The sequence below is a fragment of the Vigna angularis genome, chromosome 1 (genome assembly GCF_016808095.1).
Source record: "Vigna angularis cultivar LongXiaoDou No.4 chromosome 1, ASM1680809v1, whole genome shotgun sequence".
NCBI classification, from domain to species: domain Eukaryota; kingdom Viridiplantae; phylum Streptophyta; class Magnoliopsida; order Fabales; family Fabaceae; genus Vigna; species Vigna angularis.
In genome coordinates, this window is record NC_068970.1 from 2,092,835 (window position 1) to 2,116,470 (window position 23,636).

General features: G+C 31.0%; 3 protein-coding genes across 6 annotated transcripts; 2 read left to right on the forward strand and 1 right to left on the reverse strand.

The window, feature by feature from the left end:
• The first annotated feature begins 4,332 nt into the window (after positions 1 to 4,332).
• On the forward strand, positions 4,333 to 5,051 carry LOC108338226 (monothiol glutaredoxin-S2). Its single transcript, XM_017574989.2, has one exon. It carries the CDS (start codon positions 4,426 to 4,428, stop codon positions 4,732 to 4,734), a length of 309 nt encoding a protein of 102 aa, XP_017430478.1. The 5' UTR covers positions 4,333 to 4,425; the 3' UTR covers positions 4,735 to 5,051.
• A 4,949-nt stretch (positions 5,052 to 10,000) lies between these two features.
• LOC108323799 (acyl-CoA-binding domain-containing protein 4) lies at positions 10,001 to 16,809 on the reverse strand. Its single transcript, XM_017556550.2, has 16 exons — positions 16,292 to 16,809; positions 16,108 to 16,186; positions 15,813 to 15,956; positions 15,405 to 15,482; positions 15,200 to 15,304; positions 14,552 to 14,618; positions 14,402 to 14,463; positions 13,862 to 14,001; positions 13,613 to 13,739; positions 13,389 to 13,503; positions 12,728 to 12,816; positions 12,191 to 12,274; positions 11,771 to 12,112; positions 10,547 to 11,062; positions 10,379 to 10,438; positions 10,001 to 10,260 (listed from the first exon to the last, which is right to left on the reverse strand). Exons 1-16 carry the CDS (start codon positions 16,327 to 16,329, stop codon positions 10,174 to 10,176), a joined length of 2,133 nt encoding a protein of 710 aa, XP_017412039.1. The 5' UTR covers positions 16,330 to 16,809; the 3' UTR covers positions 10,001 to 10,173.
• Positions 16,810 to 17,924: 1,115 nt separating this feature from the next.
• On the forward strand, positions 17,925 to 23,305 carry LOC108324944 (pentatricopeptide repeat-containing protein At4g22760). 4 transcript variants are annotated; one of them, XR_008246503.1, is made up of 3 exons: positions 17,925 to 20,368; positions 21,149 to 21,319; positions 22,617 to 23,305. XR_008246503.1 is itself a non-coding variant. In XM_052871714.1 (1 exon), exon 1 carries the CDS (start codon positions 18,400 to 18,402, stop codon positions 20,137 to 20,139), a length of 1,740 nt encoding a protein of 579 aa, XP_052727674.1. In that variant the 5' UTR covers positions 17,925 to 18,399; the 3' UTR covers positions 20,140 to 20,445. The 4 variants fall into 4 exon arrangements, 1 of the variants encoding a protein (XP_052727674.1); XR_008246505.1 differs by lacking the exon at positions 21,149 to 21,319 and having other exon boundaries at positions 22,617 to 22,666; positions 22,905 to 23,303; XR_008246504.1 differs by lacking the exon at positions 21,149 to 21,319 and having other exon boundaries at positions 22,617 to 23,304.
• Positions 23,306 to 23,636: the final 331 nt, after the last annotated feature.

Consider the following 23,636-nt stretch of genomic DNA (forward strand, 5'->3'; position numbering starts at 1 on the left):
GGTCTGAGAGTTTGCAATCAAAACCCTATCTTATCAGTTAGCATAGCACAGCATGCCCACGCTCACAAAATCAGAATATATTACTACTGCATGATCTTGTGTGGAGTCCGTGTTCTTAACAGCAAAAATGTCACTGTTACCAAATTTATTTTCATTATTCTGCAATACTTAAAGTCAATTATTCATCCCTAAACTGCAACCTTTTTCTTCCCAAGTGGCTCACTAAATCAATTTCTTGATGCGCATATAAAAACCAAATTGACTGCTCCAAAGGATAGCTATACTATGCTTTTTCTTTTTCTCTCAACATATACTTTACCAGTAATCTAAGGTTTAAAGGTTGAATAACATTTGTAATGGTAAATATGTTACTTTTTTTATCTAAGCAAAACAAAAATACATAAATATTGTATTAGGAATCCAATTATAAATTTAAATCTCACATTAAATTAAAATTAAACAAATTTACAAATTTATTACCTTGAGATTTTAGATTAATTATAGATTAAAAAGAAATCGTAAGATAATTTTGCATGTGTTAAAACATTGCAATTGCATTTGTTGTGGATTAAGATAGATGCTCTGCCGCAATCAAAGACAAATCGTAATGCTCGTGGGAATCATAGTCAGACAATCTTGTTAAAATCTCCGAATATTTTTTTCTTATAACTATGGAATAAATAAGTGTTATAAATTGCAAAAGTTCATCACCCATATGAGTATTTCTGTGTGTAAATATATATACTTTTGAATTATTTTATTCGGCATGCGAAAAAAAGAGAGAAACAAGAGAATTTTCCTTTTGGATTGTGCTTTCTGGAGGGATTTTCGATGCTTCGCGAGAGGCTAAGCTATTCAATTCTCTTTGTCTCGTATCTTATAAAGCAATAGCCAAGCCAAAAAGGTATATATATTATATCACTTAAACATGGCTCTTTCATTTTTTATTTATTTTTTGTAACATGGCTCTTGATTTGATCCTTCTCTTTTTCCTCTGTTCAGAATGTATATCTTATATACACGATTATATTAATAAAATAGCAATATGTACAGTTGTGTACTTCAACTCTCAAAATCACAATTTTGTGTCACTACATTTTCTCTATCAATCCTTTTCCAACTATAAAGTCAACATTCTTTCTTCTTTTTTCTGTTCGATATCTTTCGTCGTATATGTCCATCTCTATTTAATTATATATATATACGTATATTATTATATAATATTTCTTAAGTTATATAATGTTTTTTAAAGATAAAATAAATAGATAATAGTTTTTTGACTTTTTTTTTTAAAATAGAGATGGAAAACTATTCTTTTTTCGACTCATAGCAGTATAAAGTGTAGTTTGAAATAAAAGTTAAAATTGATGCGAAATTTAACTCTTACTTTTTAATGTTATAATATATATAAGTACATGAGCATATTCAGGTGACGTACGGTGAAATGAACGGGCAAGAAGAAATGGCCTTTGGGTTCTTAGTAGAGGCAATATGGAGAGACTAAAGTACCTTAAATCGTAGGGAGGAACCCTAAAGCGTGCCCCTAACATATATATATTATTTTGTTTTTTAGTGTTGGATGAAGTTGGTATCAAAAGAAAACGTGGCGCCATGTTAGATTAGAGAAGCAGAGAAGGGTATATGTAAAAGAGAGAAAAACCCTAACACCTTGCACCACACAAAGATTCCTTTAGTCACAACCAAGCATGTTGCATGCATGCATTATCTAGAAATTTCCCAGAATATTTTTCGTCCTTATTATGTACCACGTACAAACTTCAAAAATAGTTCTGTATCGAATTGCTGCAAAAAGAATTTCTTTTGTTTATTGCAACTTTCTTTCCCATACTGTAAGGTCGTTGTAAATCTACGTCACTGCCACCAATAATTCTGATTCACAATCATCTCAAATCTTTGTGGTTCTAGCATTACCATGCATGTATGCAACTACAAACCATTATTCAATTATTATTATTTCTTAATGTAATCTCAAATGCTAAAAGATGTATATATAAAGTAAGAGAAATTATATATACATGAAAAAAAGTATATGACTATCAGTTTTCTTGTTCTTGATTGCTGATATCATTCTACAAGTTAATTGAGCAAATGTTTGATGAAATATTTATCCTCCAAAACAGCTATATATGTTTGTACATTGATTTAGCATCTCTCAGTCAATGGAAATATTGTATGAATGTGTTTTGGCAAAATTAATATTTCCTTTTTAACTGTTGATATTTTATTTATCTATCATTTGTAAAGTTTAAGAGAGTGTTTGTTAATTTACCAAATATATCGTTGAAAAGTTCAAAAAGAGGTTAAAATGCTTCTTATATAGACTTTAAATGAATTGGATTTTGTACCTAACTACGTTAATATAATAATGTAAGTATATCATATTTTGTATCTAACTACGTCAACGTGTATAGTGAAGTTGTTAAGTGATATTAATTCTTTTTATGGGAAGAAAAAAAATCTTCCCATAATGTTTCATATGAAAAAAGAAATTGGGATAAAAGTTTTAAAAGATTAAAAACGTAGAAAAAGAAAGTTGACACGTTATTGCAAGGAATAAAGATACATTATTCTGAAATATTTTCTGCATTAACGAGAATGTCAAAAAAATGATAAAGATAGTGTTGAATAGAAATTATTAAATTTATTGAAAATTAACACTTTATCGGTTTATGTATTCAAACCTTGAAACGCATTTGCAAATACGCGAAGTGTTTTTTTTTTATAATTAATTTTAAATTATTTTTAAAATAATTATATCTCTATGTTTTATTTTGAAAATTTGCAATTACCACCCGTTTTTTAACATGATTTGATTGATAAACAATTTACAATAACGCATAATTAAACATATATAAGTAAAGTTATGTTCAAAGAGTTTACTCATCAAAATCTCATAAGGTATTGGTTTTCATAACATGGAACTGAAGGTGCTAGAAAGACCAAGAAATGTCATATATCTTCCATTTGGAAATTTTATGCTAAAATCATTAATTGTTTAAAAACTATATATATGTCTGCCAGTTTATTATGATGATTAATTGGTTCAAATGGTAAAGTATTTCTTTAAAAAAATAAAAATGTTCTATATAAGTTAATTTTAAAATTAATTGCTCTAGTTAAAAAATTTATGTCATTGCAAGTCCCTTCTTATTGAAGAACTAATTTCAATGATTGAAAATTATAGCTGACAAAACAAAATAAATCACTATGAAAATCCCTTCTTATTCATGCAAAATGTAATTTTGAAGCTATCTGATTAATATAAATAAATGACCCAGAACCTCAATCCTTGAATGATCTCTGTCTCCATAGCCTTCTAGTTGAATTATAAATATTCGATTCGATTTAAAAAAATATTATTATTTTATATCTAGTTCTCCGATAAAATTGAATATTATTTATAGTTTTACTTGCCCCATAAATTTTGCATATTAATCCCGAAAATATGAGAGGCTTGACAATCACAGTACAAATTGCTTTACGGCGAAACAGTTTTAATAATGGTTCATGGCAACAAAAAAACATGTGTAAAAATAATCGCAAAAATTATCATAAAAAGTATTTTGAAAACAAATAAAATGAAAAAAAAAACAAGAACAGCAAAAGGTCATAAATAATATTATGTCAGAAATATTTATTTTCCAATAACTCCAATACAGCTTGAATGATCTTTCCCTTTCTAGAATTGGATGCGAATCTAAATAGCACAAAAAGAGGTCCCAATTGGATAAATTCAACTTTTCTTCCAACGCAGCAGATGCCTCAAAGATAGATAAGGCAGAAACTTCACCATTAGCATCACAAACTTAAATAATAAGTACTTAAAAGAAAAAATAGATTTTTACCATGATTGGAAAATTAATTAATTAACAAATTCCATGCACAGAACATATATATACTATTCTTAATTCCAGAAACAGGAGTCGTACGTATATATGCAATCGTGAAAAAACAAAACACGAAAACTGTAGATTATGTCCCAAGAATCAAAAAACTGTGTGCATATGAAACATAGAAATAGAATTGTGAAAGAAGTGATATAAGCATAATTTTCTTTTGAAGGCATGCCAAGGACTCGTCCTTGTTTTTCCGTATGCATGCATGGATAGAGAGATTCGTCTGTAGTAAAAGGAAGAGTTGGATCAATCACTTTCAACAAATGATCAAAGAAAATTTCGAAACCGACCCAAATATCTGATCGATGATTCTCCACTTTTTCTCCATTGTCACCCTATCTTTTTCTTTGCTTAGCGATGCCAATCCACCACACCACCACCTAAAAGCCTTCAAACCACTATATAAGAATGCCACATTTGGCTCAATCTCACATCAAAAACCTCATCAATACCACATCCTTTGCTTTCTTTTCCCTTCAGATTTCAACCCATTTGGCATTGTCTTGTAATGGATAGGGTGAACAAGATGGTTTCAGAAAGACCAGTGGTTATCTTCAGCAAGAGCTCTTGCTGCATGAGCCACACCATCAAGACCCTCTTCTGTGACTTTGGAGTGAATCCATTGGTTCATGAGCTTGATGAGATACCAAGAGGCAGAGACATTGAGCAAGCTCTTTCAAGGCTAGGTTGCAGTCCCTCTCTGCCTGCTGTGTTCATTGGTGGTGAGCTTGTTGGTGGAGCCAATGAAGTCATGAGTCTTCACCTTGATCGCTCCTTGATTCCAATGCTCAAAAAAGCAGGAGCTCTTTGGGTTTGATCAACGATATTATGCATTTGATCTTCACCCTACTCATCACTCATCATCATGCACACTCTAATAAACATCTTTTCGCTATTATATATAACTATATATATGTATCTAATCATGCCATTACATAGGTAGGGGCAGGATATATATGTAATCAACAAGCTATATATCCATGCATGCATCTGCTATTATTAATTAGTATAGAGTTATCGCACCAGCTATGTAATAATAAGGCTAACTTAACTCATGCAGCTCTGGTTTAGCCTTTTTTTGATGGCTTAGATGTAATCTTATCTTTTTGATATATATTTATATATATTTATATATATTGTTCTTATAAATTACATGGAGTTGTGGACTATAACATATATATCAGTCTAACCTGAGAAAGATAATTAATTGCTCTTAGAATGTATTTTGAACCCTTTAAGGTAGCTATTTTTTCAGTGTTGAAGAAGGAAATATGACAGTATTTGTTTAAAGAACAATAATTGCATAAAAGATTAAACGAGAACAGAATCTTATACCAGTAAAAGGTGGAGTATTTATGACGTGTGATTCGGCTACAAGCTGCGTCTTCTTCCAGCACTTAATTACTTGAAAGAGTACGTGATGTTGAAGTTATTATTAAAAGATGAAATAACTTTTTATAGATACTTTTACCCATTGTTTTCTAAATTCTAAAGTTTGAAAAACTATAAACTTTCTATTGCTGCAAACAACTCGAAATTATTTATGCTTTGAAGTAACTTTGGAAGTGTAGCAATAAGTGATTATCTTAACAATAATTTTAAATTTATTTTTGTGTGTTTAAGCTATCGTGTAAAGTCTTTTAAATACATAGGGATGCAATGCAAAATATTGAGCTTTGGGTATTACTTCTTAATACATTATATGGTTTGGAGCATCCCAAATGTTTTAATTAAAATTTTTTGCTGATAAAAAAAATCTTAACAACAAAATATTCTGATATTTTAATTGTTTTCTTCAAATTCATTATATTTTTAAACTTCAGTTCCTTTTTCTATCTTAGTCTCTTTGATTCTCAGCTAGTAATTCAATTTGAAATTGTAGTGTTGTAGTTTCTCCCATAATTAACAACTTACTCTTGCTGAATATTGAAAACAAACAAAATTGCATTGCTTAAAGTAATGTATATATACAAATATAATTGAAATTGTACACAAATATAATCTACAAATATTTTTATCCAAAAGAACTATTCCCGTTGAAAATGGAAGAGGGTTGTTGACATTTGGGAGTAACCACAAACAAATTATTTTGATATGTATAGCCAAATTATAATTAGAGACATTAATTATTAGAAAAGAAAAACCATATGAAACAAAATTTGCAATGTGATGGGTTTTCTAGAAGGAATTAGCTGACAAGACACAACAACGAAGTCAAACTCATCAAAAAAAGTATATATTATTTTTAATTTAAAACATAAAATTAATGAATTTATAAGTTTTCTCTCATACTCAATTTTCTCATTTTTATTTAATATAAAATTTAACTTCATTTAAATTTCTAATATGATAAAAAAAATAGATTTTTTAAAGGAAAATATGTAAACAAATGATATTTTGTTATTTAATATAAGATTTAGATTCACTTAAATTTTTAATATAATGAAAAAAAATTAAGAAAATATTTAAATAATTGGTAATTAGTGAAATAAGAAAAATAAAACTGGAGAGTAGATATGATATTTTGGAAACTAAAAGAGTGAGTTCCAGTTTTTATAATGATGGATATGGAAAAGGAAAAACAAGAGAGAAGACAATGGATGTGGAAGAAAGAAAAAAAAATGTGTAGAAATTATTTGAAAGTTAGCATGTAATAGCATTATCCTAGCTAAAAAGAGACACAGCATGCATATGCACAAATTATAATACAAGTAAATTTGACCTCTCCCTTTTGCTAACATCATCAAATAGTTAGATCTTGAACAATGAGACAAAAACACAAAAGTGGAGCATAATTATATATGATGATGTTTTTTTTTCTGAGTAGGAGAAAAGTTAGCATGGCCTCATGGAGAATAATGCAGTTTGAGAGAGGACATGATGGAGACTGTTGGAGCACCTGCAACACTGTCTGTTTCCTCCATTTGTGTTCAGAAAAATAACATGAAAGAAATTGTAATACCCTGGTGAACATCAAGTATACAGGAAAAGGATAGAGATGTTATTAACTAGGTCATGTGGGTGATACTTTTAGTTATGTTATTTTATTTACAAAACTAGAATTAAACATGTATTTATTTACGGGTTAATGTTGGTTTGTGTGTTTATTAGAAGAGAATTACGTATCGAGAAAAAATAATAAATATTTTTAAATTTATAATTAAAGTTTGAATAGAATTAATTTTAAAAATAATTTATAGATTTAAAAAGTTAATATGCTTATAAAAATATAAATAGTAGACTTTGTAAAAATATAAAGGATAAAATATATGTAAAAATGGAATATACTTTCTAAAATTAGAAAAGATACGCAGAAATATCTATAGTTGACTAGTTAAAAATATAAAATATAAATTAGTGTATGAATAGACTGATGTAATGTGATCTGTTAGAGTTGTCTAATTAATGTATTAACAAACTCATTCAATATATCTTGTTAGACTCATCTAATCACCATCTAATATGTGTATGAACAGACTTTGTCTAATATTGTTAGACTAGTGTAATAATTAGTGTGTGGACAAACTCGTCTAATGTGTGTTACAAGATGAAGTAAATGAACATACTTTTCTAATATGTTTATTAATAGACTCGTCTAATTTATGTGTTGAAAGACTTGTCTAATGTAGATTGCTAGAGTAATTTAATAAATATATGAATGACTCGTCTAATGTATATTGTTAAACTGATTTAATCAATACATCGACAATCTCCTCTAATGTTTTTTGCTTTGCTTATCTAATCAATATATTCTTAAACTTGTCTACTTTTTGTTATACTCGTCTAATCAACGTATAAAATGACTTGTCTAATATTTTTTATTATACTTATCGAATTATTGTATAGATAATCTCATGTACTTTTTTTTGCTATATTCTTTTAATCAGTGTATGGAAAGACTCGTTTAATGTATATTATTAGGCTCGTGTAATCTACATCAATAAATTCACCTAATATATATTGTCAGACTTGTTTAATCAATATACAAACATGCTCATATAATGTTTATTTTTAATTAGTGAGTAACCAAACTTGTCTAATGTGTATTAATAAACACGTCTAATTTGTGTATAGACAAACTTGTCTAATGTATACTACTAGATTTGTCTAATAAGTGTATAAACATATACCGGTCTAGTGTTTGTTCCTGAAATTGTTTATTTAATATATTAACACAATCGTCCAATCAATGTATTTATAGACTCATTTAATTGTGTTAAGACTTGTTTAAGCAGTGAATGGACAAACACATTTAATGCGCATTAATAAAGTCCTGTTGCATATTGAGAAACAAACTTGTACAATGTATATTGTGTAACTCTGTGAATAGATTCATCTAATGTATTATTAAACTTGTCTAAATAATGCATTGACAAAATCATTTAATATTTTTTGTATACTAGTCTAATCAATGTATGGAATATCTCTTATAATATTTTCTGTTATACTCATATAATTAATGTATGGTTATACTCATTTATTATATATTTTTAGACTTGTCTAATGATTTTTGTTATACTTGTCTCATTATAAATGTATCTTTTTATTAAATAATATTAATTTAATTTTTATTTAATAAAAATATGAAGAATATTTAATAATAAAAATATTTAATATAATAATGATAAATTTAATTTTTTTAGTTTTTATTTTATAGATGGAAGTATTACATAACAATTTTTTATATGACAATGTAAAACTTTGTATTATTAATAAACATATATTATTTTTTAAATAATATTATTTTAAGACTTAGAACTAAAATATATATTTTTAAATTTAATTTTAATATATGACAAAGTAATTAAAAATCATAAACGGATAGAATTAAAAATTAAAAACTAATATGAAAAAAGAATTAATACTGTAAATATAACTTAATCATTAATAACGTGTTAAAAGATCAACTGATTAAAAATTAGGAGAGGATAAAATTAAGAATGAAAGAAATAGCATAGAAAAAAATTAATATTTTAAATATAAGCTATTCTTTAATAATAAGTAATACATTAGATAAAAGCTTTTAATTATGATTAAAATGTATATAAAATTAAAAATTAAAAAAAAGTAATTATTTATTTATTTTAAAAATTAACTAATTTTTAAAATAATTTTTAGGAATGGCTGTCATGATTTAAATTGATTAAGAAAAAAAATCATATGGAAGATCATTTTTTATATGGCAATACAAACAATTTGAATTATATTATTTTAAAAAATAAAAATAAAATATATTTTTCTAAATTTTATTTTATTAAATGACCAACCAAGTAAATAGAAATCATGAAAATAAAAATGAAAAAAAAATGTAGAAAATAATTAATACTGTAATACTATTTCTTAATATTTTAAAAATATTAAGAAATAGTATAGAACAAATGGTTAATATATTTAAAATATTAATTCATTTGTTTTATATTTAAAATAACAAAATAAAGATGATTGATTGCTTTTAAACTTGATGTGTCAATTAAAAGTAAATTTAATACTAGCACATTAATTTGAGCTTGGTCTCGTTTGTGAGTAATTAACATCAATCAACCCATTGATCATTAAACTTGGTCTTCATGCATCAAAGGTTAATTGGGTTTTTGATATATTTTGTTAATGTTGTAATTTGGATAAAGAGGTATGTTGTGTGATCCTTAAGATTTTCTGATCACGTGAAAAGTCTTACGAGGGTGAGGGTAAGGGTATAAGTGGTCCACATTAGATTAGCTTGGTCTAATTTAAAATGGTAAAATATATTTGATTTTAAAAGATAATATTTTTAAAATTAGAAGAAAAATAAAAAAGTAGTGGTAGGGTAGGACTTTCCAACCAAAATCCTTGTTATACGGAACCCAAACAATGACTTGACACTGACATCCACGCTGCTAACGTGCGCATCCTCTCTGTCTCTTCCCTCTGCATTATGTCTCTTTCTCTCTCATTGCACCTCTTTCTTCACCCTCATGCAATTAATTTCATATCTAGGAATCATTGTGCAGCAAATCTTTGGCCACCATTACTTTCTTTATTTCACAGACAGTAATTTCAAAACTACTACTATTAATGTATTCTATTGAACTTCACCCAAGGAATTATTTACCTCAAATATAGATAGAATTATTAAATTAAAATATTATATTTACATACACGATGCTTCTTGATATAACAATGGCAAAAAAACAGCACTTGTATGGTGTGATTCACTGGTTCGAATATATATACACATGAAATTTTAAAGTGGAATGAGCTACTTCGAACATTCACATCACTGGACATGAAACGGTTTCCTGGGTGTAGTAGATGCTCGGTTTTCCATTGTTTGCAATCTCTGTTTGAGATGAAAAACTTCATACTGTACAACACGGAACAAAGATAAACATTGTAGCAACACGAACCAGATACAGATGAATGGAAACATTAATTGGGACAAAAAAAGGCCTTATCTTAAACTAATCGATCCAAAGATGTACCTGTAGTTGAAATGCCCTTGCTCTTTCTCCTGCAATGACTCCTCTTGTAGAATGCAGCTCCTACAGCAAATTTTAATTGGTCTATAATAATAATAATAATAATAATAATAATAATAATAATAAACATATATGCAGAAGCTCCAATCAAATGTGTCATGTATGTACTACCTTCTGAGTATCATCTAATACAGCCTTAAGGAAGGCCACATCATGCTCAAGCCGTACATTGTCAGAATGCACAATGTTTGATAGGTTGTTGGCCTCTTCCTGGGCCAACTCTAGACTGGCCAGCTTCTCTCTCATCAATTCCATCTCTTTCTGTGCATCTGCCAATTTCCTCTCCATTTCCTGCTTACTTTTAAGAACAGACGTCAAGCTTTTCTCTGCAGCTTCTTTGCTTGCTAGGGAAGCTGCAAGTTGTCCTTCCAGAATTCCATTTTTTCTTATCAGGGAAGCCACTTTACTTTCATAGTAATGATAGACATTTGAAGTAGACATTGATGCTGATTTATTGTTTTCAGAAAATGACAAATTATCACTATCTGGCGGCATGTCATTTTCAAATACTAGGTTTTGTTGGTTTGAAATCCCGGATAACATGGCCTGTTCCTCTATAATGGTCTTGGTTCCACCAGTGTTCATCTGTTTGCCATGGTCATTTTCGTTTGTTCTGTGATCACCAGCCTGAAATGTGTCAAATAAAAACACCGTGTTCGATTTTTGTTTGTCAGAGATATTAGCACCAGGATAGGAATAGGAATTATTGCTAAAATTAGCATGAGTTTAGATGTTTTAACACTAGAATATCTGATTTTGACAATGGACTCTCAAATAAATAACATTTGATCTACATGCAGTGAAGGGTGAGGAGGGTTAAAGATGAAAAAATTGGGCAAAATACCAGTAGAGATATGGCCTTAGAGGAAACCTTACACCATAAACAGACCACTACCGACGTTCTGTGCAATTCATGAAAATATAAAATGGAACTGCAATGATAAAATGTTTATTACAATTTGCACATCACAAAGACAGTTCTGACATCTGAACGCTTAAATTACGATTTAACATCTGAGAGCATAGTTCATATGTTATGGCCAAAACCAAATTTCATGACATAATCCGAAAAGAACCCTATTACATAAATGTGTTTGGGTGTTACATACATTTTGACAATGGAGGGTTAACAAAATCATATAATCTGCATACCAAATACATGATATAAACAAATCTCATTTACATTAATATTATTTGTATGCATGTTGAAACAAGATGCATAAAGCTTTTTAGATGTTTCAGGTAAATGCCCAAGGTGGGTTCAACATTTTTTCGAGATGTCCACCAAGATTTTATATATTAGAACACAAGGCTAATGAAAGAAAAATGTTTTACCCGAGGGAAAGAACTTCCATCTGAGTTCTTGTCCATCTTGAGATCAGTATTGTATTCTTCATCGTGATCAAATTGTTTACGGAGGGAGGTGTTGGTGGGGGGGAAATTTGGGTCAACAACCAGGGATTCTGACAGAGATCTCCTGCCAGAACCATGTTCAATTGCAGAAGCTAGATTTTGTCTAGCAACTGAGTCAACTAAATGCTGGGAGCAATCTTTAAGTTGGGAGGCAAATCTAGCAGATGATGAATGCTTTTCAAGTAGTACAGACGCTGAACATTTACTGGGGGCTGATTGTCTCCCTACTGCTGAATCGTTCTTTTCCATTATCAACACTTCCACCTGTTATGTCAAGAAAAAAAACATGTTAAATTCAAATAAGAATGAACTCAAATATTAGCTTCATATTTCCTGTCAAACCTGATTTGATGGCTCTTTCTTGGAACCCCCAAATGCAACAAGAAAATCCTTTTCTTTGTGCTGCACAAGTACCATGCTGAAACCCTGGTAATTCAATAGAGATCTTGTTCAATTTATCAGGAAGAAAGGATGGTCGTGCATATAAAATATAAGACATCTAGAAATAATAATTATATTATTAAGGTAGTTCTTAATAAAGGAATGAAATGATTTAATTCAAAAAGTCATTGGCTGGAACAATCGATGAAAATATAATATTTGATAGATATTGAATTCACACTTAACCACCTCGCAACGTGGAGGTATAACTAACTGATTCTATGAAGAAAATGTTACCATATCAAAGCTAACCATGAAACGAGAAATATATTGACTCATTTGAATGCCCAAGAACCTTTGGCAATGAAATATAATCAGCATATCATAATAACTTAATTAGGTATTATTCATTTAATAAGCTTTTAATTAAATAATAAAAGAAATAAAAGTTGAAAAAAGTGAGGCCAGTATGTGACATCAGATGAATGAGAGCCATGCCTTGTTTGTAGAGATAGAAGATGGAGGCGAAGTGATTGCAACAGACCATTCATTTTTTACGATATCAAATATTACAGTCTCTCCATGTCCTGGAATAGGAAGAAAGGAATATTGAAGAAAAAAAAGAATAGAATAAGGCAAGTTTATAGATTGTGAAATAATGTACAGGACGCAGTAAAACGCATATAGAAGGCAATATTAAATATAATTAAAACTACTTTAACAATATTTGCTTGCTACATAATATATTGCATATAACTTCAGCTAGGTCGCTTGAGCCAAGGGTAAAAACTTGCAATGCTTCCTTTATAGTCAGAATTCACTACACAATAAGATGCTTTTCAGATACCCCTAATACATCAAAACTCATTGCCCCATGGATAAACAAAAACCGTTTATATAAAAATATTGTTTCCGGTTAAATAGCCCAACAAGCTTGAAGAATAAAGTGAAATGCTGACAAAGTTTAGACAATCAACAGAAATGACACCAGACAAGAAAGGCAAGAGTAACAATTATGACCCGGTAAGCAGAATGAAACACTTCAGGCCAGTGTATAAATTATTACTCTACAGTTATAAGATAGCAGAACTTCAAAACACACAAACAAATAGTAGGGTTTAATATCATGAACAAATGCTTCTTCCATTGCAAAACATACTTTTTTTCCTGCTTCCACCCCCTGTAATAAACCATTTAGTGCCACATAGGACACCACAGCAACCAGCTCTTGGTGATGGATGAAAACCTCGTATCTTTACTCGTGACCATGCCATCTGAAGAAATATATACTTTGATCAGGTTAAATGGTCGACGAAGAATTCATCCGCATGGTATTTCAGTATAGAATACAGACACATATATGGACCTACCGAACTTACTCACCGTTTCGAAGTCAAGTGAATATAAATCATTCAAGGTCCTGGACTTTGATGATCCTCCAAATATATAAAGAATTTTATCATCATAAAGAGCAGCTACATGGTTAAATCTGGGAGAAGGTGCTGTTCCCCTACAATTCATATAATTGCAAAGCAAAATAAATCAGAATATTGGGTGATTATTATGATTACATAATCACAACTAAGTCCAACTTTTTTCTTTCAAAAGTTCCTTTTTCTTTCAATCACTTACGTGTAGTGAAGTGGAAGCCATGTAAAGGACTTGAGATCGAACATGTGCAGATCATTCAGTTTCCTCCTTTTTGAATCCTCACCACCAAACAATATTAAAACAGTGCCCGCTCTAACAACACTGTGACCACTGCGAGCAACCTACCAAGAACAAACTCGAAGTGTCAGAGTCCATATATAGATTTTAATTCAAGGAAAATGATGATACATCAGTTCTAGTAAATGTGCAATTACAGGTTGTTACTGTAACTAAACAGCATTGAAATGCAATATGACATGAACATTACATGCTTGTTGAGTGTGAAAAATATCAATTTGATTGCAAAACAAAGCTTTTCCATCCACTGGGAAATCATAATTTATGATCTGGTTCAATTTTTTTTTTTACGTTCTAATGATCAAGATTTAATAATATGATGGAGCAATATATGTAACATAATATCACTGCTACTAGCATTTGGTTCAACATATCAATAAAGACAATGCCCAAGAGCAATTTATATCACTGCAGCATTTGCAGTTATGAAAGGGATATCCCTACTGGTATGTCTCCCTTCGCCTCCATCAGTGACCAGCACTCTGTCTCTGTATCAAATGCCCATACTATAAAAATACAAATAATTACAATCAGAATCATTTCACAACATTAAACAGCAAAGAACCGTTACAGGTAGATAACATGAAATTCAACCTGAAATTCTGTCACTCCCCGGGTCTGTTTTCCCTCCAATTAGAAGAGCCTTTTTCCCCCAGGATACCTTGTCAGTTTATCATCAAGTGTAAGAGACTCGAAAACAGACACAAATCATATCGATTATAACAGTAATTTATACAATTGATACAAAGCTCAAGTATAAGAGTACACTGAAGTAGTCAACTAGCTATGGTACTTCTCTTGTGCCCACATCAAGCTACAAGTTACTACCGTGAAACATATTCTTGATGGATTTTCCTTTAGTTTTTAAAATTGAAAATGCTGTCTTTTCCATTCTAAAATCTTCTCCCAAATTTCTCTTTCTATGAACATCGTAAGTTGGAGGGCCCAGACTTTCTACATAGTGTATAATTAATGATTCCTTCAATTGCTTCATCATACCAAGGGGTCATGCAACGAGATATGATTGATTATCATTATTAAGTAGAACATTCATTTGTTGCAGACAAAATTTGCTGACGAATAGTGTGTATATGGACACTCAGCGGGCCCCTTATTTGCTTTGTCAACTTGTTTGAGAAATTCAATTTTATGACCTTTACACACATTGAGAGACATGTTATCCCATGTATTGCACAATGAAGCAAGGTCGATAAGAATATGTTGCTAATAGGACATAAGTACCAAACTATGGCCCTTGCATGCTGGAATCTTCAGTGGCAGACTGCTTGGTGATAAGTAAAGCTTTGACGATGCCTTCGTCCATGAAAATCTATCAAAATTCAGCACCTGAAAATAAAAAAGTATAGCACCAGTTGAGATGGCCAACAAACAAGCTAGTAAGTAGTAAATAATGTTCATGTTTCTGCTCACAATCTCCCACTTATACCTGGACATCATCCAACAAGCCAGTCCCAGATTCACCGCCTACCACTACCATCTTATTCCCAATGACTGCTGCTGCATGCTGCACATATTTCACAATGAAAATGACGGTTCAGTCCTTTCCCCTTCACTGCCACTATATATGAGGATTCAGCTACTTAAAAATGATCAATTCACTTCAGTGAGTAAGTGAATAAAGTAAGTAATGTGAGTCTTTGATGTTTATCATCAAAGACTGATTTTAGGTGCACATTTAAAACAAATCATGAATGTATTACAATATCATTAGTTGATACTCACTTTACCATTGTTTAGTTTAGAGGAGCCAAATCCCTGTATACTACTACTAGTGGAATAATAAAACTTGCAGTCCAGAAAAGATGAGAAGTAAAAGAATGGTAAGATTACAGACATTGGATCTAGGAGTGGGCTTATCCCCAGCAATAGATAACACCATCCAGTTCTCTGAGCTACCTGATGCACAACTACTTATCTCAGCTGAAGGCAGGCAATCAACTTCATCAGAATGGCCACTGGACCCTGCATCTCCTTCTCCCTGGAACAACCTTTAAACTTAGGAAACATCCCACTGTCCAAACTCATATTTTGTGTGGAGATGAAAATATGTTGGAAACCCCACCCATATTGACTATGACTAAAATAGTGTATATAAGTGAAATTGAGTTAGCTGGAAAAAAAAATCTTACATTGGAGTTTCCATTTCTTTTGGGATGCCTGACAGGAGTTCTGGTTCCTTGGTTGGCCTCAGAAAGCTGCACCTTCAATCTGCCACAACACAAATGTCACACTATTACATCACCAAAAACACACTCTCAAAATGCAACTCAGGTTAGCAAATCAAGTGACTGAAGAAAGAAAGTGTTGATGTACCTGCCAAGTTTCATGCGACGACGAGAGAAGCCAAACATGATGATAAAAGGACGAGAGAAAAAGAAAGGAAAGAAGAAGAAAAGGTGAAGCAGAGAAGGATGAAGATTGAATAAGTGAGCAAGTAACCCTAAAAAGGCAGAAAAGGAAGACACATTGTTTGATATGAGTCTCTGAAAGAGTTTCTTTGCTTTGCTTTACCAGTGTTTGTGCCCAGAAAAAAGTGGGTAATAATAGTAATCAGATTGACAATAATGAGAGAGAAAGGGGAAAAAGAAAAGGGTAAGAAGATAGTGCAGTTTTTTATAATAGATTGTGCTGTGGTTGTGTTTGGAAGAAGAGAGAAGGAAAGAAGTTGGGTTGGGAGTGATGGAGTGCAGACAGAACATAGCATTGATGACAATGAAAGAGATAGAGACAGAGGATGCGCAAGTTAGCATGCTAAATAGTGCAGTGTCAGTGTGAGGTCCGCAAAAGAGGGATTTGGCTGGCTACTTTCCTGCTTTATTAATAATTAATTATGCATGCATATGCTTTACAACTTACCGTTCATGAGACAGCAAATTAAAACTATTTAATTGAAGAAAATGAATAAAAGTAAAAGAAAATTACATAAAAAAAATTAAAAGATGCATATGTATATATATATATATATGTAAGAAAATAAAAATATACTAAAAATTATTTTATTTCTACACCAATTTTATTCTTCCAAATAATTGGTATTCTTTTCATTCTTTATGTTCCTCCAATTCCCTGTATAACAATAATAATATGTAATTATTTTAACTTTCTAGGGTTTCTTTTATTTTTACTATAATAAAAATATTTTTATTTTAATATAAAAAATTTAAATTTCATTAATTTTGTTTATGTTTTTTTAATATCTGAAATAATTAAACCTGTGTTTAATTGTAAGATGTGTTTGTTAAAAAAATAAATATACAAATTATAAAAAAAATTGTGAATTTTATAGAATATGGGATATAAAAAGAATAGCAAGAATACAAGTATTTAGATGTATAGTTTAGTTAACAAAGGGAGTAAATAGAATTGATAGTTTACCAAGTTTTGAGTTAGTAGTATTTTTCTCTTTGTTGAATACCTAATTAATCTAGTATTTTTTTTATCTTACATTATTTAATTTATTTTTTATTTCTATCATCCTAAAATACTACCTGTAAAAATTGAAAGTATATTTAGCTTATAACTATAATCATAATTTTCAAAAAAAACTTCAAATTTATAATTGTACATTCTTTTATGGAAATTATTATATAACTATAAGATTATAAAACAAATTCGTATACATAAATATATATATATATATATATATATATATATATATATATATATAATTGTCATAATTTTAATATAAATGTTAGTCTTATTTTTAATTAACTTTTTTTATAATTTTATTTTTTTAATTTAATTTTACTTTTATTATCATAAAAAATTGAAAACACATCTTTCCACTATTTAATAAATTTAATAATTTTATGACAATTATCTTCAAAAACATAACAAGGATGATTTCTAATTTATTCATGATATAAACATTTTACATTCACAATAAGTAATATTATTATATTTTTTAATAATATTTCTAGGATTTGTATTTCTCTTGAAAAGTTGATGTTGTTAGGTTGATAAGTTAGTAATTTTATATGAGAAGCATAGACCATATCACAAGTTAGTGTTTGTGATTTTGGACCCACCACACATGCAGTAAAGACAAAATCCATTATTGTTTTCAATTGCATTTGTTTTTGAAGACTGAATCCCTAACCCTAACACCTGTTTCTAACACTGAAAATAACTGACACATGGGAAAATAAAGAAAACAACTACTCAGGCCATGATTGATCACAAAAGTAAAGAAGATGAAAATTGAAGAATAATAAATTAAGAAAAATATATAAAACAAAATAAAATGTTATGAAAGTTTTGTAATTTGATTGATTCAATAAAAGATAAAAAAGAAATAAAACATATGTAATTATATTTTGTAATTTAATTGAACATTATTAATGTTGGCAACTGTCAGTAAGGTTTGTGCTTGGACTGAGTGATTGATGTTTCTTCTTTAAAGCAAACCCAAGAAAGCTTAAATGGTAGTTACCAAATTGGTAACCTTGATGAAACAATGTTCAACTGTGAAGCAGGCAAAGCAAATTCATGCCCACATATTGATCAATGGTTTTACTTTTCTTCAACCCCTTTTAATTCATCACATGCTTCTTTGGGATGTCCCTAACTATAGAACTGTGGCACACTATGCCTACTCAATGCTTCACTATTTGCACAATCCAGATTCCTTCTCGTGGGGTTGTGTTATTCGGTTCTTCTCTCAAAAGGGTCTATTCACCGAAGCTGTTTCTCTATATGTTGAAATGTGCAGGATGAGATTGTATCCAACTTCACATGCTATCTCCTCCGCACTCAAGTCATGTGCTAGGATTCAGAACTTGTTGGGAGGTGTATCAATTCATGGGCAAGTTCATGTGTTTGGATTTCATACTTGTGTTTATGTACAAACAGCCCTTCTTGATTTGTACTCGAAAATGGGTGACATGGTGACTGCTACACACGTGTTTGATGAAATGGCTGAGCGAAATGTGGTTTCTTGGAATTCTTTGTTATCTGGCTATCTAAATGCAGGTAACTTGGATGAGGCCCAAGATTTTTTTTATCAGATTCCCAAGAAAGATGTTATATCTTGGAACTCTATGATATCTGGGTATGCTAAGGCAGGAAATATGGATCAGGCGTGTACTTTGTTTCAAATAATGCCAGAGAGAAACCTGGCCTCTTGGAATGCAATGATCACTGGTTTCATTGATTGTGGAAGCATAGTGTCAGCAAGAGAACTTTTTGATGCAATGCCCAGGCGAAACTGTGTATCTTGGATAACAATGATTGCTGGATATTCGAAGGGTGGGGATGTTGATTCTGCTCGTAACCTCTTTGACCAGATGGATCACAAAGATTTGCTCTCGTATAATGCTATGATATCTTGTTATGCTCAAAATAGCAAACCCAAGGAAGCCCTTGCACTATTTAATGATATGGTTAAACCCAACATCTACATACATCCAGATAAAATGACTTTTGCTAGTGTTATATCAGCTTGTTCTCAATTGGGGGATCTGGAACATTGGTCCTGGATTGAGTCACGTATGAATGACTTTGGAATTGTTTTGGATGATCATTTGGCTACTGCTTTAATTGATTTGTACGCAAAGTGTGGAAGCATTGGCATGGCATACGAGCTATTCCATGGCCTGAGAAAGAGGGATTTGGTTGCATACTCTGCAATGATATACGGATGTGGAATAAATGGAAAGGCCTCTGATGCAATCAAGTTATTTGAACAGATGCTTGCTGAATGTATTATTCCTAATCTAGTCACCTACACTGGACTCCTAACTGCCTATAATCATGCTGGATTGGTTGAAAAAGGTTACCAGTGCTTTAACTCCATGAAGAACTATGGACTCGTGCCTTCAATTGATCATTATGGAGTCATGGTTGATCTCTTAGGGAGGGCAGGATATTTGGATGAAGCATATAAGCTTATAATAAATATGCCAATGCAACCCAATGCTGGTGTTTGGGGAGCTTTGCTTCTTGCTTGCAGATTACACAATAATGTGGATCTTGGGGAAATAGCTGTTCAGCATTGCATTAAACTGGAGAGTGATACAACTGGTTATTGTTCTCTTCTTTCTAGCATATATGCTTCTGTTGGAAAATGGGATGATTCCAAGAAGATGAGAAAGGGTGTGGAAGCAAAGGAAATCATCAGGATACCTGGATGTAGTTGGACAAGCAACTTAACTGCTCCATGATTGGCAGTCTTTGAGGGATTGAATAGTAGCAATGAAGCAGTGACGGGAGGTGACGAGGAACGTGATTTGGTTACTGACTCAATGTCATAATTTTTCCATTATGTTTGAGGAATTTGAAGCTCATGGTCTATAGCCTTCCCTTAACCTTTTGCTCCCCTTCATTGGCAATCTAGAATGCGTTCGGCCTAGACTTATAAGTCAACATACAGGAAACTTGAATGACATACTGGTAAAACAATTGACATGCTTGCTTGTTTTTGTGCAATTGTCATCAATTATTGACTATCAATGTTGTGATTTGGCTAATATTCCCCACTGTCCTCTAGTTATCATTTTTTTGACAAAAACTGGTTCATTTTTATTTGTCATTTTTTAAATTTTAAGATAATAATTTTTTTCAATTATACCCTTAATTTAATTAATTTGGAGAGAGATAAATTACTTATGATTACAGAAAGACAAAATGTAATGACACATAAATGTACTTTAAAATAAGAAAACTGAAAGAGTATAATAGCTAACAAATTTAAATTGCGTTAAAAATAAAAAATTAAATGATTTCCTTGGTTTTGGTGAAAAAACCTTAAAACTATGAACATATACAACTTTTTTTTGTTAGTAAAGGGTTGAAACCGTAGGTGTTGTGCGCCGGGATGCAACAGCTGTGAACTTGATGGTTTGAGATACACGCTGTTATTTGATGCCTAACTGCCCATGGTTGGTGTTGAATTTTTAAGTTTTAGGGGAAAAATTTGCCTTCACCTCTCACGTGGGATAGAACAGGCTTGTGGTGTTTAGCTATAGGCTATTTTAGATTCTTTATTGTATATAGACGTTGTTGAACATTTTTGTTTGTTCTGGTTTTTAAATTTATAATCTCGGGTTTCTTCTTCAGAGATATTTTGGAATATAATTTATTTTAAATTATTTTAGAAACACCCTTTAGTTTAGATTTAATATATTGAATCGTATTGAATCTCTTTATAGGTCATTTTGTCTATAATTGCAGATTGTATAAGACAGTTTATGGATTTTTGGACTCTATATTTGGATTTCTTTGGCATTCATGTGAGACCCCTAATGTGATCCAAACATTGATAGACTCTCATCATCATCAGAAACATGAAGATGGATCAATCGGTTATAGAGTCCAGAGATTGGCAAGTATCAGTTTTTGAGGGTATCATGTTCTGTCTTACCCCTTTCTTAGTTATACTTGATTAAACAGTTGATATTTTCTTAATTATTAACCTTTCCCGTGTGTTAAACCCTCAGCCTCTTAAGTCTTTTATTGGAGATGATAAGTCATTAGACCTTTATGTTCTTATCATGTTAAATAGTCTCATATTGCTTAGAGTCAAGAATTAAGAGAGTTTAAATACTGAGGCACCTTAAGGACCAAACAGTATCCGTGGCTGATAACATCTCGGATGTATGGTGATTAACCACGAACTTGGGATCGAAACATTGACATTTACTGAAGCCGACAACGAAAACTTCCCTTAAGCCTTCATTGGTATGACCAGTTATTCTCCTTTACTGAAGCCGACAACGGAAACTTCCCTTAAGCCTTCATTGGTATGACCAGTTATTCTCCTTAGACATTGTCTACAGGCTTATGTTTCTATCATGCGATTTGAAATCGGAACAGATAAATTTCCCAAACTTATGCCACATTGCTTCTGAATATACAGAACAAATAGGTCCTAAAGGCCAACGGTTTTTTTCCTTAAGACTTTATGAAGTTTGAGAAACAACATGGCGGCTTCCTTTGTTCAGATGTATAGTTGTATTGCTGCACACAAATTATTCTTCTTCTTTGATCCTCCTAGACGAGGTTTACATGGGTGATATCTTTTAGTTTAGTTTAGATGTTGACTCTTAGTTGTATTTCCTCTATTTGAATTTCTGTATTGGTACAAAAGATATTCTTTTAAAGTTTTAGAATAATAAATAATAATATATTGAGGGAAATCCAATTGTGCATCATAACTCATACAGCAGCTTTCAGTATGTTCTTTAAATAACAGAAAAAACAGATACGGAATATATAAAATAATCCTCTTCATTTTTTCATGGTAGTTTGCAAATTGTTACAACTTTCAATCCTATCATTTTCAATATTCATCTTCTAATCAATTATTCAAATATGGGATGCTGTTAAGCAATTGTCATTGAAGTTAACTGTTGACGTCAGAAAAAATTTAGTGTTTTTCATATAGGAAAAGCTTGCATCAAGAAAGTGTTGTTTAGTAATGTCTCGAGAAACTCATTGAGATTCACCAAGTAGATTGTTTAAAACGTTCTCTTAATGTCTTTGGAACTAAACACCATGTTATCCTTTTCTCTACCTCTCTGCGTGTTGATATTATCATGGAACTTCCGGTGCTTTGTTTATAATAACTGTGAACTGTATTTTGTTCTAACTCTTCATAAGCTTGAATACTTATTTTTTATTATAATGGTGTGTATTTCAGGAAAGTGAAGTCAGACACAGAGCAAGCCGAAAGTTGCTGAACTGCATGTGGTGGGTGGGTTTTCTGTATGGTTTTAGGATTCAGAGTCATTTATCCAATGCTTCTGGTCCATTCTTATCCATAAGTCCATCTTTGCTTGTTTATATATACGATTTTAAATGCAATGAGTAGTGTTAAGCAAGCAGAACCTGCGAAATATGCAGATGGGATTCTGACTGATATTTTTATTGAGGTAAAAACGCTTTAACATCTATTGATAGGTTTTTTTCTTTTGAATGTTTAAGTCAGTATTCAGCAGAGGAACACCTAGTCTGCATGAAAGGAACGAGGAATAGAATGTGTACTTGATGCTGCTAAAAGTGGGAAAGAAAAGAACTTTGAGCGGTCGTTTCTTGCAATGTAAAAGTTGGCTTAGTATTTTGAACCTGGTAGTACTTCAATTTTATCTTGCTGAAGTCTGCTCTACTCTTGACAGAAGAAGACTTTAGCAAATCATGGCTAAACATTTGCATTATCTGCTTAAAGATAAAGAGGAAACAGCTTAATATTTCATCCTTTTGACAACCACACTATTCAATTGGTAAGCAGGACTTGTAGAAACTATCGTACCTTCATCTATTAATTGTATTCACTTGGGCACCTATTTTACTTTACTCGCTTCAATAACATGAAAGGATAGAAAGATCAGATACAGAGCAGCATACCGTGAATACATAGGAATATACCTTTTGTTCAAATTGATCATATATAAAATGCGATATTACCAATATGTTGATTACACACATTTAACACACTAATCAAAATTTAATTAAATTTTAAAAGTGTAATAATTTACATGTGGTAAAGATTTCCAAACCTAAGCGCTCATAAATGTTTCTTAAATTACAACATGTAAAATTTTCAAACAATTCATGAATTAGAACTTCAGTTTAATTATCTCCTTAATTGTAATTTAATATCTATTTGTGACGTAATGATCTAACAAAAATGTGGATAAAAACTCGATTAAATTGTTTATGA